This window comes from Neodiprion pinetum, chromosome 5 (genome assembly GCF_021155775.2).
Source record: "Neodiprion pinetum isolate iyNeoPine1 chromosome 5, iyNeoPine1.2, whole genome shotgun sequence".
Taxonomy (NCBI): domain Eukaryota; kingdom Metazoa; phylum Arthropoda; class Insecta; order Hymenoptera; family Diprionidae; genus Neodiprion; species Neodiprion pinetum.
The window spans coordinates 27,276,328-27,295,097 of NC_060236.1; the positions used below are offsets into that span (position 1 = coordinate 27,276,328).

Consider the following 18,770-nt stretch of genomic DNA (forward strand, 5'->3'; position numbering starts at 1 on the left):
CAGTTGCGGACGGACCGTCACAGGCGTTGCACGTAAGTGAGGGCATCGACTGTGTAAACAAAGTTGAGTGAAACTCGTTCTGTTTTGAAATGCGCGAAGTGCAGAGAGGGTGAAAGAATCGCTGCGCGTGCGTTTAAAAGTATAAAAAATAATAATGAATTTACCACGAACTTCATCAGCAGGCGGCATATTTTATTACTTTAGCTGAGCATTATCTGACGCGACCTCCTGTTCGACGCCAACGCTCAGAGAGGTAAGTTCTTGGAAGAATTCGCCAGAAAAGTACAGTTACGTTTGTTCCCTCTTACGTCGGAGCCACGTATGAATTTAACCACGCTTATGCAAAGTCAGAAACCGAGTTTTTCATCTCCGTGCCACCGGCACGAAGTCCGTTCATTGACACCTGATCACACGGGTAGAGAAAGGTCAGTGCGTTGGCCTTCATCCCGAGTTTCTCTACTCCGCGCGTGGGTTACTTTGAATTTCCGGATCTGAAACCGATGCGTTCGCGACACCGGATAGTCACCTGTAGCTGAAGACACTTGAAGATAAGAATTTGCCGCGCCATTTTGAAACGGGATTATACATATATATTCGTTATATTTTACTAAGTTTTGAAGTTCGCAGTATTTACAGGTACACTGCCATTAGTTGAGCACCTAGATTTTAAATTAGTCACTACATGTCGATAAAAGCGAAAAATCAGTTATCACCGATAATCAGGGTCACCATTTGTTCATCGTATTTTGTTGTGTTGGCAGCACTAACCAGTGCAAACAAACGAAGCTCACGTGCAGGACTCCACTTTGTTTGGAGTCCGCCTGATGGTGCGGCATGTGATTTTCATTCCGTTAGGTAATGCCGGTAATGCTAAGCTGCCCCTGACATAAGCGTTATTGACAAAATTCACGCTTTGATGGGGCAATAGAACTACTACAGAGTAGAAGAAAAGATTTTCCTTTTGTCCGGCAGTCTGATAGAAAAAACAAGACAGGGCTTATCAGATCTGACGTTTTGTCGTTTCGAGACTTTTCCTTGTGCAATGTCGTATAGCCTAATCCGACCGCAGCTTCGTAATCAACAAAAATTACCTTACTCACCAGACCAATTGTATGACATTTGCACTTTTCATTTCACAGCTACAGTCGCATGCAAAAGTGTCCGCCCAAAGATAATCTTATGATTAAGTAACGCTTAAAAGATGCAAAATGGAAACACAAATATATCGTCGTAAAGTTCTTTTATTATGCAATTAAAATATGTAATTCAAAAATTGTTAATAACGGTTAACAATTATTTGTAACAAAAATAACACTCTTAGCTTCTTCATAAGTGTCCGGCCAAGCATAAATTATGCACTATATCCAAAGAAAAAATATAGTAACTCGAGAGAAAATAATTGAAAACGGTAATAAATGTAAGATTTTCTAGTACCTTTTGGTCATCGAATTTACCTTCTACCAAACAATTTAATTTTAGTTTCGTCTGAAAACAGCACTTTCTTCTAATCTTCAACAGTTCAGCTCTGATATTTTTCTGCGTATTCCAATCTGGCCTTCTTATTCTTTTTACTGATGCGCGACTTTTTTAAACCCTTTATAGAGATCATCATACCTATTGAACCAAGGCCGCACCGATGTTCTGCCATGATAGCTTTGAAGTGTATGCCTACCAAGTATTGATGAAAATCTTACATTTATTACCGTTTTCAATTATTTTTTCTCAAGTTACTATATTTTTTTTTTGCATAGAGTGCGTAATTTATGCTTGGCCGGACCTTTATGAAGAAGCAAAGAGTGTTATTTTTGTTACAAATAATCGTTGACCGTTATTAACAATTTTTGAATTACATATTTTAATTGCAAAATAAAAGAACTTTACGATGATGTATTTGTGTTTCCATTTTGCATCCTTCAAGCGTTACTTAATCATAAGATTATCTTTGGCCGGACACTCTTGCATGCGACTGTATAGTATATAAGAAGAATTTTAAACAATCGAATGGTGATGAAGGATACTCAAATTTTGTACACATCATACGTCGGATATTCCAATTTTTTTCCCCTTCTGCTCACAATTTCAAGCGATACGAAACATTGAAACTGAACTGTACATTACGAGTATATGAATTTTAAGTTCTTTACTCAAAATATGACAGCGCACTTCTGGGACATCCATTTTTTTTACACCCTGTACGGTGATGTGTTTATATCTATGTGTGATATATCTATGAATTTGTTTCAAGGCTCCCTTAGGAGTCTGTCCTGAGAATGGAAGAGAAACATCGGAATATCCTACTCCAAGTGCAACCAGCGATCGTCCGTGATCTCGACTATCAGAATGTCCTTGACACGCTGGTTGCAAAGAACATCATCACCTTGGCATCCAATGAAGAGATTCTTAATGCAGGAAATCGAGAGTTGCAAATCCGGAAGCTGCTATCTCACCTACCGGGGTAAATTGCTCCTTGGAGTTTTTTTTTTTTTGTCTATTTAAAGTCTATATTAGTATTTCTTTAAAACATGTTTCCTCTTACAAACCTTACTCATATTTCTTCAAGCTTTAGATTAATCAGAGAGAACATTATCACCAACTTTTTTTATTAACATTGTTCAAACTCAAAATATTACACTTTTCTGCATGCATTGAATTGTTTCTCACAATTGCACCTTTTTTGTTTGCATAATCTTTAGACGCGGTCCGAAGGCTTATTCCATATTTAAAGAAGCTATGCGACTAAATTATGATTGGATCAGCAAAGAAATGGATGAGCTCGAAGAGAATTTTGACAGTGTAGATTCATTAGATGCTCCCGTAGGACAAAACGTCCCACACCCGCATCTTCCTGCAATTCCATCGCTAAATGTGTCAAGGACAAGAAAGGTTTATTAATTTTTTCACTTTAGTAATCTCATTATACTTTTTTAAAGACTATAATCTCTCAACTCATCAACATTTATCTTTTCGAATACTTTGAAATTTAGTTTAACTTACTGTAGATCTTTATATTATTGCTGTGTAATGTTTTATATTGTATGAATTTTCTTTAATCCTGTGCTTTCAAATGCGGCGTTGATAAAATCGGTAAGTTCTTATGGTAAATAAATTAGGTACATGCAAAATTGAAATTCATTATTCTCTGAACTATGAATTCAAGAATGCCGGTACCCAGTCTCAATCTAATTTAGTCTTTCTATTACAATAACTGGCATTTATTGCATAATATTTTTGACATTTTCGAGTTCTCAGGTTTCAAACCCCGATAAATTTACCACAAAAAAACAATATCATCAGAATATATTTTACTGTTATTTGAATGGTCAAAAACTACAAGCTAATCAACTTAGGTAACCTTCTTAGACTTCTATTTTCTAATCTGCAAGTTGATATATGCAATAAAAAAAATTCAATGGACTACAACATCAATAATTGGACATGTATTTTCAGATGGAACAGTTGCGCAAAGGGCTGAAAGAGTTGAAACCAAGTAATTACCTGGCTCTCCATGCGCTGCCAGGATATGGTAAATCAACTTTGGTCAGTGAAACTTTACAGGACGATGATCTTGCTACTGATTTATTCCAGGTAATGCGATTGTCGAGAACTAATTAGTCAGTCGCTTGATTATATAAACGAAATTTGTACCAATTTTTAATTGACATTTACAAAAAAACAATCCTAATGCAATTAAGTTTTTAATATGAAAAAGGCTAACAAATTTTCTGTAATCAAAAACCAACTTTTATTCATTGCCCATGACAGAAGGAAATGTACTGGATTAAATTTGGATCGGAACAATCAGTCGCAGAGAACATACTCACTCAGTTGAACATGCTTTTTCACCGAGTGAGAAATCTGGATCTGTTGACAGAACCGACTAGTGAAGACTCTCTCAAATATTTTCTGAGGCACCATTTTTCCAAACATAATCATGCCCTGTTAATACTGGACGATGTTAATCGGCGCGAAATTATCGAAGCATTTGATTTTGGATGCAAGACTCTTGTCTTGACAACTGACACAGACATACTGAGAGGAAAAAAATGCGATATCATTGAGGTGAGTTTTCCTGCCTTGATAATGTTTGTACAATGCAAAAATTTACTATTGCCTCGAACGTAATTTCAGTTTTCTCTTATTTATCTATTTACTTTTTGTGCCGTCATGTCTAGCTTTGTTTTGATAATTCTTTTTCTCAACTTGTTTCAGATGAACGAGGGCTTCACCCCGAAAGAATCGCTTGCCTTGTTTGCCAAAGCTATCGGTGTCGATGCCTCGGAGCTGCCCAAACAGGCTCGCCAGATACACGAGGAATGCAAGGGAATGCCTCTTATGATCGCGATGTTTTCAGCCCAATTTGAAGATGTCAAAGAGAGTCTTATCGAAGGTGATAAAAGGGCTGACACGTGGTCTTACTACCTCGATGCATTGAAGAAGAAGAAATCTGCGTACGTATCATGAATAGCCAAGTGTTAATTTTTGTCTTGATTAAAAAAAAGAAAAAAAATCGTTACATCCCTGCAATATTTTTCGCGTTAAATTGAGCAACTAACAGCCACTATCCATTCATGTATTTCTTATTCATTGCAGCGTTTTGCAAGAGAGTCTCGACAAGTTGAAAGCGATATTCGAAATGTGCATAAATAAGCTTTCCAAAGACGAAATACATTACTATGAAATGTTTGCTATATTCCCTGAAGACGTGAACATCACAACAAAGGTTTGTTAATGAAAAAAAAAAGAATATCCAATTTTAATAAACTAAAAAAATGAACTAACTAATCTTACCATCCTCAATTATGCTCCTTGCAGACATTGTCAATATTTTGGGATCTGGATCCACCAGAAGTCGATTTGATAATGTCTAAATTTTGCAAAAAATCAATGGCCGTGAGACAGTGGCATGTACATCTAAAAACATATATATACGGTGTTCACAACTTGGTGCTGCGTCACCTTCGAGACAAATTGACAGCAGAATCCTTAATGAATCTCCATAAGACTTATGTGAATAAAAATTTTGAGGCATGCAACTGGAAATTGTCAAATCTCCCAAAGGACAATTACATCTATTCTTATATTGGACACCATATGGAAGAGGGAGAGTTACTAAAAAAATTTCCGGAAGTTTATCTTAATTTTAAATTCATCGAGGCAAAAATCTACCATATCGGTCCTGGTGATCTTCTAATTGATTTAAAAAAGTACAGAAAACACATTACCCAGGAATCTCCAGAGCTCTTGGATAAGGTTACAGATCTTGAGAAATTCCTCGTACAACAGGCCTCAACCCTCGCCGAATATCGAAGACGGAACTGCCTCGACCTTGTTCAAGTGGCCCTGAAACACCCATATTCGGGCTTTGTCAGAGACATGGCTGAGTCTCTGGCAAATGAGCGACAGAGCAGCCTCTATTTAAGCCATTTGAAGAACAACAATCAGAATTTGAATTCTCTGAGCGATGAATTATACATGCAGGTGCGATCTGTCGCTTTTACTAACGAAGCTAGTGTGATCCTCATAGGAAATGACATGGGAGAAGTTGTGTTGTGGAACTGCCACGACGGGCACCACGTTGTTTTTTATGGGAACAATAGGGATTATCCCATCAGAAAGATTATCACTCCGAGGAACGGAGAGTACTTTGTCTCTATTAGCGAAGACGGTACAGCAAAGTTATTCGATCTCAGCAAACAACGAGAGTTTTACATGAAAACTCTCAATCCTCGAACCAGGCAGAAGGACTGGAAAACAATGTACGAAAACGATATCAACCAGGATCACAGTAAATTTACTTTCGCAGTCAAGGATCAGAAAATTATGGATATTTCTATTTGCTCAAGTAGCCAGAAAATTGCTGCCTGTACCAAGAATGGGAACATCATGGTATGTTGGCCATTTTATTAATTTCTTAATCTGATATTTTGTCCAAGAAAAGCACTAGGTACTAAATTAAGAGAGAAACATGAACAAAATGATTAAAACCTGTGTCAAAACGTACAATGTTTGAAATTTGAGGTCAATGATTGAAATTTTATAACAGAGTTCATTCCTTGTTGTACAATATCGACCGTAATAGATACTTGAACAACTTTTTTCCTTCCTCAGGTATGGAAGTGGACCGGCGAAGTTTTAATTGATCAAATTTCAATGGCAGGGTAAGTTTTGATGAAAAATATCAATGTTTGACGATTGATCCTAAATTCGTTACAGACGTTTTGAGCATAACGTTCTGTATCATTTTTATAAAATGAGCATCATCCTCGCCGCACGATCGAATAATTGCAACTTCGCTTTCAGCAATTCAACGTTAAACTGCATTCTGTTCACGATATCCAGTACGAAACTTCATACCGTAAACCTAGAAACAGGAGCTCTGACTATGTATGACGCTACGCACGGCAATTACGTGACGCAATGTACCCTCTCCTCTGAGATGGTAAAAGTGATATCACTCCTCTCTGTTCCGGGGGTTGCCAATATTATGATTGGTTTGTTGGATAAAAAATTATTCTCCGTCACCTGGAAACTTGACGAAATCACAGGCTATCCTACATATCACGAATTTGCCAAACTTGCCGATGAAACGGTGACATATACTTGCGCAGCTTTGACTCAAGATGGCCGGTACGTCATCACTGCGGACACTGGCTGCTCTGTTACTATTCACAGTCTTCAAAACGGGTATAAAACAATAAAAACGTACAAGAAATCTGTTACTAGCCTTGATACTCAGTGGCTAGAGAATGAACGCTGTCACATGGTAAGTGATTTTGTTGCTCAGTACTCGATAGAATTTAGTTCCTTTATTATTTCTCCATTTATTTCAACAGATCTGTGCCGGCAGTCGTGATACACTTGTGCCAATGGTCCACAGGTGGAGATTTGACCCTACGGAGAATCCTGTTTCTCAAAGGTAAAGCATCCCCGTAGTACAAGAAATATGTTAAACTGAAACGTAAATGAAGAAAGATTGATGGCAATTTTTTATTTTTCTTTCAATTTTTCACTTTATTTTTATAAATTTTGTTCATCGGTCTACAAATTAATTTCATCGACATATTGCTTTCCTGCTTTCAGACTGCCCCTGTTTGACGCAATTGTCGAATCAGTTGAGAAAAATATTATTGCTGTAGCCACATCCAATAGAACAGTGCAGATTATTCAAAATGACAATGTTATCGCCGAGGCACCATCGGTTAACGCGAAGATAACTAATATAATGTTTTTTGAAGACAAAAATCGAGTCGCTTATGCGACTGAAGGGGGTCAAATATTCTTGTTTGACTTAAAACACAAACATTATGATCAAATATTGCAATTGTCGTATTCCGTGAGATTTATGACTATACTCGGAATCGAGGAGAAAAATGTAATCGTGTGCAATAATGGACCCGCGGATTTGCAGGTGCGAGATTTTCCATTTTATCTATTCTATATTTTCTATTTTTTTCTATTTCAGTTGTTTACTGTTCAGTTTAGACGGTTGATTAAGTTTTTCTTTCTGTTTTGTTTTTCAACTTACCGTTCTCCGAGTTTCAGATCTGGGAGGGTCCTGAGGATAACCAATTAATTGAAAATAGCGGATCTGTGATATTTTCCAAATATTTAAAAAACGTGAAACACGTGTTAACCGTAGCCAACGAAGTTGCAAAACTATGGGACCGGAAATGGCGGCTTCGAGTTAAGTACGTGCCGACAAAGATGGGTAAAGTGAGCTGCTGCTCTCTCAGCGACGAGGAGAATTATTTAGCACTAGCCAACGCCTCGGGATGTCTCACTATTTGCAAACTGGTGCCTAAGAAAGTTGGTAACACTATAGCGTTTCAAGAAAATACCGTCCAAAATTTGCCTGATGAAATAACAGCCTGTAATTTTTCACCCAACGGAACTTTACTCGCTGTCGGAATGAAAAGGGGTAAAATTATGGTAAGCAATTTTACTATATGATTGTTTTTGTTTTTTTTTTTTTCACCTTAATTTTACCACAAATTTGTTAATTTACATACGCGTTGAACAAGATGTTGAAACTGCGAAAGTTGAAACATCTTCAAAAGCGAGAGGAACAAGACTGATATATAATTATACTTTATTCTCAATATCCCCAATCAGATAATTGATGGAAAATCTAGTAAGGAGATACAACTATTAGATCTCCATCGTCGAGCTGTAAAACAGCTATATTGGGGACCTTCGAGCCTCAACGAACAGATTCTTCTCTCTTTGAGCAACGAGATGGCCTGGTGGAACATATCTCGAATTGGTGAAAGCTCGTCGCAGAATAATATAGCAGGTTCTAATCGACAAATTAGTCAAAGCTACACAGACCTGACGGTTTCTTCTAATTTGAATGTAACCACTGATCTCAATTTACCTCGCGAGCCTTTGAAGAATAGCCAAAGTTTTCAATTCAGTAGCGTTATACAAGAATCTGAAAATAAATCCTTGAACAACAACCATGATGATGCTACTGAAGAGGTATCAAATTCAACTGGCAGTGCGGTTTCAGCTTATTCGTCGGAACAGGACACAAATGAGATTAACGGCAATGGTCACAACTCTCCTTCCTTCTGTTGGTCTGATAAACGGCCAAAAGATTTCGATACACCCGGTTTGTTGAGCGTTATTAAACTTGACGGTAATTTAGCGACTAATGTATGCATTTCAAAAAACTTTAAAAGGTTCATTACCATTGATGGCGAAGGCTCAATTTATAACCTAGCTGTTATTGAAAAAAACGGAATGAATAAACATCACACCATTTCATAACAATCGATGACAACTGCCGTTAACAACGGTGGGCATTGGTTGAAACCAATTTTATTGTATTTAGTTCGCAATATCACATCCCATTTCCTCAGATTTATAATACTTGGTATAAAATCACCGCTTCTGAGGTAACGGTGTGATTACTATAATTTTTTTTAATCATTCAAATCTTTTTTCTAATCTCTAGCAGTTTTATACAAAAAAAAAAAAAATTATTCAAAAATACACAGCATCATTCATTTCTAGTTTTCTCATTAAAACTAAAACAGAGAAAGAAAGAAAAGAGTCTTACTATTTTCAATAATCTCTTCAATCTTAATCACAAATTACTTTTTACCACTGCCGATACGTATTTCGAACAGTCAGATTCAGTTTATTTTTTTCTCCCAATTTTTTTTCATGAACAAATTACATTAGCCATTGATTTATGTATATAATACTGTATTACCTCATTGTATGGTGCATTTATTTTATTCTTAGTACTTTTGATATAAAGTTTTCCTTTGGAAACTCTATTTGTACACATCCTAATCAATCCTTTTTGGATAATGTATACTTTTTACTTGTATTTTACACTTGATTTTGAATAATTTTTTTACTGCTCTTGTCTAGGGTAAGATTATTAAAAGTAAATGAAACGAAAAGAAAAACATTGTGATATATACATATATATATATATACACATGCGCATACACATATAAATATGTATAATATATATGTAAGCCAATAATTATATTGTTGGGAAGGAATGAAGATTAGGGTGATAATCCACACATGCAAGATGCAGTTAACAACTGTAATATTAAAAATATGTACAAATTAGTGAAATACAGAGATATTACCATTTACTAATAATCTTATAGCTAACCTGAATCTATACAATTGCCGATAGCAAACCCTTGTGTACATCAATATAATAACCTTGATGCTAACAGCTCGGAGTCTTGTTACATACTGACTCTCACACGCGTGTCAATAAGCGACGCAGCCAAGCTTGATTACGCACAAGCTTACATCCCCCCTTTTTAAGACCGAGGGTATGTTCCGTCGGTGTAAGGAACCAACTTACTAGCATGAAAAATATTTGATTCCCTTTTTCTCAATCCACTGTCTAACAAGAACATTACATCAGAAATTTTCCCTTTAATTTTAAACGGACCTACTCTAATTGGATCTATTTTATTTTTATTTAATTTATTTACATTTTGTACATAAGCTAAGTCTCCTACATTGTAATTTATTTTCTTTACATTCTTATCATAGTATTCTTTATTTTTGTTGTGAATTTCTTTTGATTTCATAAAAGCTATTTCTCTATTGTTGACTAAGTTTGTTAAATTATTGTCGTTCACTTCTTTGGGTAAAAATGAATCGTTTAATCCTGTCAGCAAATAATTAGGAGTGAATCCGGTCGAACTGTGAATTGTGTTGTTGTAATCCTTTACACATTCTTCCGCCACCTGAGGCCATGATTTATTTTTATCATCATAAATTTTACACCTTATTCTGTTTACCAAAGTCTGATTTGTCCTTTCGTTTAATCCATTAGAGAATGCGCAATCCACTGCTGTAAAAACTAATGTTATTTTCTGTTTTTTTAAATACTGCTTAAACTGTGCTGAATTTATACCAGGATACTGATCTGATAAAACTAATTTAATGCTTCCATTTTTTTCTACTTTCTTGATTAGATTTATAAAATCTTTTGCAACTTGAGTCTTTGAGGTTATTATGTATGCAAATCTTGTGAAATGGTCCACCGCCAAATGTAAATATTTTTTTTTTTTTTTATTGCCTTTGAAACCTCCTACTGTGTCTATAGACACTATTTCGAAAGGTTCTTTTGCTGGTCCAAGTTGAGATAAAGGGGCTTTAAAGATGCCTATTCTCGATTTGTTTTTAATACATGTTTCACAGGCTTTACAAGTTAATTTTATGTGTTTATACATATTTTTGAAATAAAACTTTTGGCCAAAAGTTAAAATTAACTGTTTTGTGCCTATATGACCTTGATCAACATGTACCTTGATGATAAGAGACTTTCCAAATTCTTCAGTGATCCATATTTTTTCTCTATTATTTAGAATTTTATAAATTATTCCCCTTTTAATAACACATTTATCATCAGTTTTTAACTTTTTTTTGATTTTCTTTGATATCCTCCAATTTTAGTAAGTTTGTAGTTTTTATCACAGAATCACTTATTGTATCCTCGTGTGATTCCAAAACCGGATTTCTAGACAAGCAATCGGCTTCAATGTTTTCTTTACCTGGATTATACACAATTTCAAAATCAAAATGTGAAATGTAATTCAAAATCTGAACTAGTTCCATATCATTACTTTTTTTTATGTTGAATTTTTCCAGTGGTCTATGATCAGTGAATACAACGAACTTCTTGCCTATCAAATGAAATTGCCAGTATAAAATGGCTTCTTTAATAGCTAAACATTCTATAAAGATAGCTTTCTTCTTTTTCTGAGCTTCTGTCAACTTTCTAGAAAAGAAAAACACCGACTTTAACGAGTTATCTTCCTGAGGCTGCTTCAATATTGCCCCAACTCCTTCGATACTTGCATCAGTGAAAATAAAAATTGGAGCCTCTGGATCAAAAATTGCCAAAGCGGGAACTGTGCACAAATATTCTTTTGTTGAATTAAAACTGTTCCTACACTCTTCAGACCATTCTAAGGATACATTTTTCCTTAACAAGTTTCTTAAAGGATCTAGTAAGCCAACATGATTTGGTATAAACTCCAGATAAAAATTTATCTTGCCTAGAAACTGTCTAATTTGTTTTTTTGTCGTAGGAATTGGAAACTTCTTAATAGCCACTAAATTATCGTTTATTGGTTTAATCATATTCTTTCCAATTTCGTGTCCCAAATAAGTTATTTTTTCTTGGGCGAACTGACATTTATTTTTATTCAATTTGAAACCTTGTTCATACAATGCTTGCAGTACTCGCTCCACATGATATAAATGTTCTTCGGAGGTTTTGGAGAACACCAATATATCATCTATGTAGTTCACTGTGAAAGCATCTAATTTATTTTTCCTTATTACGCTTGCTAAGACTCTTTGAAATATAGCAGGAGCCGATTTCAGACCAAAAGGTAAACATCTCCATTGCCAGTGTCCATGATGGGTTACAAAAGCCAATTTATATCTATCTTTCGCACGCACCGGAATCGACCAAAACGCCGAGTTTACATCAAATTTTGAGAAAAATTTACAATTTCTGGCTCGTATTGTGAGATCATCTATCCTTGGAAAAGGTTGTCTTTCTGGCACTACAATTTTGTTTAGCTCTTTAAAATCGATACACAAGCGTGATCTTTTTCCTTCTTCTCTCTTAAAAACCATGGTTACAGGAGCTGCATAAGGACTGCTTGACTCCTCTATTAAACCTGCATTCAACAAATCCTCTATTTGTCTCTCAATCTCTAATTTATCTTGGAAAGAGCATCTGTAAGGTTTCTTTGAAATATATCTATTTTCTGTCAATTTCACTGTGGCTTCATAATCTTTTACTATTCCTACATCAAACTTTGATTTGGCAAATATTATTTCATGTTTCTTTATCATATCCTCTATTTTATTAGTACTTATTTCATTATTGTTACTTTTCTTATCTAAGTTTTTATTTTTCTGTTGTTTCTGTGATATACACAAATTTTCGCTCTGACAGAGTTTGAATTTTTTTATTGAATCCAATCCCAGTAGAAAATCACAATCAATACCTTCCTTAACTATGAAAAACGGAAAATCTTCTTCTAAGTTACCAATTTTAGTACGTATTATTGCAATCCCTTCTGTTTTCGCCGTTCCAGCTACACCTTTAATAGTATCTCTCCCACCTATTATTTGTTTAAAATTTCTTTTATCATTCAAAAAAGAACCGTTAACCATAGAAATGTTGGATCCAGAATCATATAGACCGATTGCTGGGCAACCATTTGCAAAAAGCTTAATTTTAATAAGTGGGAGAACTATTCGTTTTTTGCTTCCTCATAACTTGCTACTACTTCCTGTAATTCATTATTATTTGTAACTTTTATATTTTCATTTTTAAAATTTTTAATTTGCCTATCTTTATTACGGCATATATTTTCTGGATGTAATCTATTTTTGAAACCTAACTTCTCACAAATAGTGCATGGTTTTTTTTCACTTTGCATTCTCTTGTTTATGTTATCATTTTTCGGATCGTTGATTTTACCTAGTTGTTTTAATTTTGACATTAAGTTTTCTATATTTGCGATAGATTTCCTATCTAACTTATTTTGAATGAATTTTGGTAAACTGATTACAATCATATTAATTTGTGTGTTTGTAGATAAGCTATCATCCGCTTCCAACAACAATCTCCTTTTTTTTAACGCATATTCTAATAACGAGCCGTTATAGAATTTAAAATTATAGGCATACGCTATATCCGTCCAGGATTGTACAGAGAAGGTATCAATGAAGGCGTTATTCCATGCCTCCCAATTTAACAAAGAGTTCTGCCTAAGAAATACATTATACCAATCTAAAGCGGATTTCTCTAAAAACAATCGTAATACTTCAGCGTATTTATTTTTTACAATCCCTACTCTGTCACATTCCTGCACAAATAAATTAATCCACACACTAGCATTTATATTTTCCGTGTCGAACTTTTCAATCACTATATCTTTTATCAAATCGCTAGTTTTTCTTTCAAATGTGACCGTTGACCGTTCGTTTACCTCTGACTCTTGCTCTGTTGTGATTTCTTCTAAGTATTCATCAAACAACACGACGTTTCCTTCTGTATCCAAGTAAATATTCTCAAGGTCTTCAGATAAGGTCAATACCACATTGCGAAATTTATTGCGGATCTTCAAACTTTTAACGACATTCTTCACTATTGGGTTTTCAAAAAGCTTTTTATGTTGAGCACTAGTCTGCTTATCTGCCGGAAACGAAAAAATTTCCTCTTGGCCGAGCAGCTGTATTCTTTTCACTTTAACTACGGTGCTTTTTGAATCCACACCGGGCTCCGAGACAAAATAAAACTTTGCTTTACTCTCCATTGTATAGATTTGTAAGCCAATAATTATATTGTTGGGAAGGAATGAAGATTAGGGTGATAATCCACACATGCAAGATGCAGTTAACAACTGTAATATTAAAAATATGTACAAATTAGTGAAATACAGAGATATTACCATTTACTAATAATCTTATAGCTAACCTGAATCTATACAATTGCCGATAGCAAACCCTTGTGTACATCAATATAATAACCTTGATGCTAACAGCTCGGAGTCTTGTTACATACTGACTCTCACACGCGTGTCAATAAGCGACGCAGCCAAGCTTGATTACGCACAAGCTTACATATATATTATATATATATATAAATATATATAAATAAATAAATATAAATTTATAACTATAAATAGGTTATGTATAGACCAGAAGTATGATTATCAATTTTTTTTTTTTTCACATCGCCGCCCGAATGAAAAACATGAAAATACATACATCGATGGCTGATTGTAAGCACAAAAACATTGGATCTCAAAATTTGGTTCTATACGATCGTATCTCTAATAACAATGTCATTCGAAAATTTTTCCGCTTTTTCGCTACTGAAGAAATATTGATACTGTTCAACACGGAAATGCGATTAGGATTTAACTTTTATTTCCCTCATCATGGCTCATTTGTGGAGCATAATTAATTACTACAGTTGTTATCTAACACGCTCGATTATTTTCGTCAATTGCTCATTGATGATGATTAATTAATCGTTATTCTCAATTGCGCGATTCAAATATTTAATATCTTTTGGCACATGACTGAACTTAATCACGTTTTGTAAGAACCAGCAACAATAATTTTAATTTCAAATCGCATGCACGCAGCTGCGGGGCAGCCTTAGGAAATGTTACAATCTGAATTTTAACTCGATATACTTAAAATTGAAATCAAATCTAAAGTACAATAAAATTCTACGATGCAATGTTGTTCCGCTGAGCCATCGATATATGTATAATTCACTTATCGACAAGATATAAGCTTAAAAAATGTCATCTAATTTAGATAAAACCGATTATCACTGCACTAATACCATCGGTGACCTCGATGTGGTTTTCAAGGATAGGAACCTGGCTGTTATTGAACAAAGAGGAATGAATAAACATCTCACCAGTTCATAACAATCGATGACAACTGCCGTTAACAACGGTGGGCATCGGTTTAAATTAACTTTATTGTATTTAATTCACAATGTCGCATCCCATTTCCTCAGATTTATAATACTTGGTATAAAATCACCGCTTCTGAGGTAACGGTGTGATTACTATAATTTTTTTTAATCATTCAAATCTTTTAGAATCAAACAAGAATATTTGACCTCCTTCAGTTGCATAAGCGACTCGATTTTTGTCCTCAAAAAACATTATATTATTACATTATTATATAAATTAATTTGTAGACCGATGAACAAAATTTATAAAAATAAAGTGAAAAATTGAAAGAAAAATAAAAAATTGCCATCAATCTTTCTTCATTTACGTTTCAGTTTAACATATTTCTTGTACTACGGGGATGCTTTACCTTTGAGAAACAGGATTCTCCGTAGGGTCAAATCTCTACCTGTGGACCATTGGCACAAGTGTATCACGACTGCCGGCACAGATCTGTTGAAATAAATGGAGAAATAATAAAGGAACTAAATTCTATCGAGTACTGAGCAACAAAATCACTTACCATGTGACAGCGTTCATTCTCTAGCCACTGAGTATCAAGGCTAGTAACAGATTTCTTGTACGTTTTGATTGTTTTATACCCGTTTCGAAGACTGTGAATAGTAACAGAGCAGCCAGTGTCCGCAGTGATGACGTACCGGCCATCTTGAGTCAAAGCTGCGCAAGTATATGTCACCGTTTCATCGGCAAGTTTGGCAAATTCGTTATATGTAGGATAGCCTGTGATTTCGTCAAGTTTCCAGGTGACGGAGAATAATTTTTTATCCAACAAACCAATCATAATATTGGCAACCCCCGGAACAGAGAGGAGTGATATCACTTTTACCATCTCAGAGGAGAGGGTACATTGCGTCACGTAATTGCCGTGCGTAGCGTCAAACATAGTCAAAGCTCCTGTTTCTAGGTTTACGGTATGAAGTTTCGTACTGGATATCGTGAACAGAATGCAGTTTAACGTTGAATTGCTGAACTGCATAAAATGCAGCAACAGACTTGTTCCATTTGAACAAAAAAAAAAATAAAAAATACACAGCATCATTCATTTCTAGTTTTTTCATTAAAACTAAAACAGAGAAAGAAAGGAAATAGTCTTACTATTTTCAATAAGCTCTTTAATCTTAATCACAAATTACTTTTTACCACTGCCGATACGTATTTCGAACAGTCAGATTCAGTTTATTTTTTTTCTCCCAATTTTTTTTCATGAACAAATTACATTAGCCATTGATTTATGTATATAATACTGTATTACCTCATTGTATGGCGCAATGACACATCTATTACAGAATCTTGGTGATCGGTCAACTAAGTAAACGTATTTTTAGTTAACGTTTCGACCCGGATATGGGCCCTCCTCAGAGCGATTTATTTATTCAACTGTCAAGAACAACAAAAAAATTCTTTTTAAAATAATAATACTAGAAGTACAATCAGACAATAAATATTGTAGATGTAATACTCTTAGGGCTATTATATATTATTGGTTAGTAAGAACAATTTAATTAATTGAAAAAAGAATGGCCCAAAGTGTTATTACCTTTTTTTATAAGTAAGTGGACTAAGATGTAGTCGAATTCACAATTTACAATTGGTGGAGACAATGTTCTTTGAGTGACGGCAGTCAATGTCAATCTTCTAGTTATTTTACACGTAGGAGTTAATAGTTGGAAGTCATTAATTAAAAAGATTAAAGAACTATGTTTCTTCACAGTCAGTATGTCATTGTGTTAAAAGGTTTTTAAAGAAGGTCTTTTTAGCAGTAAAATTAATTTGCAAGTGTCCAAGAAGTGGAGGTAGGCTCTTTATGACTATGTTCCACATGTCTAACCAAAAATTATTGTTAGTTGAACCGATTCGGTCAACAGGTGAATAACGACTGATGGGAGAAACAAATATGATCCAGAGTGAAGGTGAGCCAAATATAAACAATTATACAGAAAAACAGCAAATATTTTGTGAAAAAAATTTATGTAGAAAGGACTGTGTAATGGGGACAAAAAATTTTTTTGTATCCAGTTAAGGTTAAACAATATTTGTTGTGTTGTCTTACTGCTGTTCCTAAAGAATAAATAGATCACACTCTTAATACTTTTAACCGATATCATCCACGATTACAATTTACTATCGAAACAGAAGAAAATAACGCCATCAATTTCTTAGATGTATTGCTGATATACAACAATAATAATATCAAAACAAATTGGTTCCACAAAAAAACCTGGTCACAAAGATATCTGAATTTTAATTCTCACCATCCAATGTCCTACAAAATAGGCACCATCATTAACCTAGTTGACCGAGCCATCAAACTTGCTGGTACAGAGTTCCAGAAAAAAAACCTGTCGCTCATATACAATATACTAAGATGGAATGATTATCCTCATGGCCTATTACACCAACATATTAATAAGAGACGCACCTACATCAACAACGTACCTGACAATAATATTGACTCTGCTCCCGCAGTTAACCGTCTATTCGCCGAACATAATGTCAAGTTTGTTGGAAAAAATTCAAAAGATTTACAACTAGTTTTTGATACGGGAAAAGATAAGATCCCCATGGGCAAACGATCCAATGTTGTGTATAAAATACCTTGCAATGATTGCAACCAAGTTTATATAGGTCAAACTGGCCGCCACCTTAACACCAGAATCAGGGAACATCAACGCAATGTACATGAGATTGAAGAACGTCACACGGCTCTAACGAAACATAGTATCGATAAACAACACACTTTTAATTACGACAATACAAACATCCTTTGTGAAGAACACAATTATTATAAAAGACTATTACTAGAAATGTGCAACATTGTAGGTCACACCAATTCCGTTAATCTTAGACAAGATGTTGAACATTTAAGTAATATTTACAAACCTCTAATCTCCGCCCACACAACAAATATTGTTTAACCTTAACTACATACAAAAAAAATTTTTTTGTCCCCATTACACAGTCCTTTCTACATAACTTTTCTCACAAAATATTTATTGTTTTTCTGTATAATTGTTTATAATAGGTTCACCTTCACTCTGGATTATATTTGTTTTCTCCCATCAGTCGTTATTCACCTGTTGACTCAATCGGTTCAACCAACAATAATTTTTCGTAAGACATGTGGAACTTAATTATAAAGAGCCTACCTCCACTTCTTTGACATTTGCGAATTAATTTTATTGCTAAAAAGACCTTCTTTAAAAACCTTTTAACACAATGACATACTGACTGTGAAGAAACACAGTTCTTTAACCTTTTTAATTAATGACTTCCAACTATTAACTCCCACATGTAAAATAACTTGAAGATTGACATTGACTACCGTCACTCAAAAGAACACTGTCTCCACCAATTGTAATTGTGAATTCGACTACATCTTAGTCCACTTACTTAATTCAAAAAAAAGGTAAATAACACTTAGAGACATTCTTATTTCAATTAATCAAAAGGTTCTTACTAATCAATAATATATAATAGCTCTAAGAGTATTACATCTACCATGTTTAAGTCTGATTACTTCTAGTACTATTATTTATTTTATAAAAAATCTTTTTGTTGTTCTTGACAGTTGAGAAAAATAAATCGTTCTGAGGAGGGCCCATATCCGGGTCGAAACGTTAACTAAAAATACGTTTACTTAGTTGACCGATCACCAGGATTCTATAATAGATTACATACGAGGTCGAGAATTCTTATTCATCAGTATGTATAATATACATATTACACACACACACACACACACACACACACATACATACA

The 18,770-nt window shown here is 34.5% G+C and overlaps 2 protein-coding genes and 1 long non-coding RNA gene across 7 annotated transcripts; 1 reads left to right on the plus strand and 2 right to left on the minus strand.

The window, feature by feature from the left end:
• Positions 1-16,829, plus strand: LOC124218478 (Death-associated APAF1-related killer). 3 transcript variants are annotated; one of them, XM_046624985.2, is made up of 14 exons: positions 1-253; positions 2,246-2,455; positions 2,694-2,883; positions 3,448-3,585; positions 3,763-4,059; positions 4,210-4,448; positions 4,591-4,720; positions 4,813-5,886; positions 6,109-6,158; positions 6,301-6,763; positions 6,834-6,916; positions 7,081-7,408; positions 7,543-7,929; positions 8,113-16,829. In XM_046624985.2, the coding sequence occupies exons 2-14, from the start codon at positions 2,271-2,273 to the stop codon at positions 8,767-8,769; spliced, it is 4,221 nt and encodes a 1,406-aa protein (XP_046480941.1). In that variant the 5' UTR covers positions 1-253; positions 2,246-2,270; the 3' UTR covers positions 8,770-16,829. The 3 variants fall into 3 exon arrangements, with proteins under 3 accessions (XP_046480941.1, XP_046480942.1, XP_068992909.1); XM_046624986.2 differs by having other exon boundaries at positions 3,457-3,585; XM_069136808.1 differs by lacking the exon at positions 1-253 and adding an exon at positions 839-855.
• LOC138191070 (uncharacterized) lies at positions 2,798-4,891 on the minus strand. The gene is made up of 2 exons (XR_011177351.1): positions 4,789-4,891; positions 2,798-4,444 (listed from the first exon to the last, which is right to left on the minus strand). It is a non-coding gene; the product is annotated as an uncharacterized lncRNA (long non-coding RNA).
• LOC138191069 (uncharacterized) lies at positions 14,397-18,659 on the minus strand. 3 transcript variants are annotated; one of them, XR_011177350.1, is made up of 5 exons: positions 16,549-17,252; positions 16,264-16,388; positions 15,514-16,003; positions 15,361-15,443; positions 14,397-14,913 (listed from the first exon to the last, which is right to left on the minus strand). XR_011177350.1 is itself a non-coding variant. In XM_069136811.1 (4 exons), exons 2-4 carry the CDS (start codon positions 16,266-16,268, stop codon positions 15,396-15,398), a joined length of 477 nt encoding a protein of 158 aa, XP_068992912.1. In that variant the 5' UTR covers positions 16,269-16,388; positions 16,549-17,252; the 3' UTR covers positions 14,397-15,395. The 3 variants fall into 3 exon arrangements, 2 of the variants coding, with proteins under 2 accessions (XP_068992912.1, XP_068992911.1); XM_069136811.1 differs by having other exon boundaries at positions 14,397-15,443; positions 15,514-15,937; XM_069136810.1 differs by lacking the exons at positions 16,264-16,388; positions 16,549-17,252 and adding an exon at positions 17,607-18,659 and having other exon boundaries at positions 14,397-15,443; positions 15,514-15,937.
• Between the last annotated feature and the right edge of the window lie 111 nt (positions 18,660-18,770).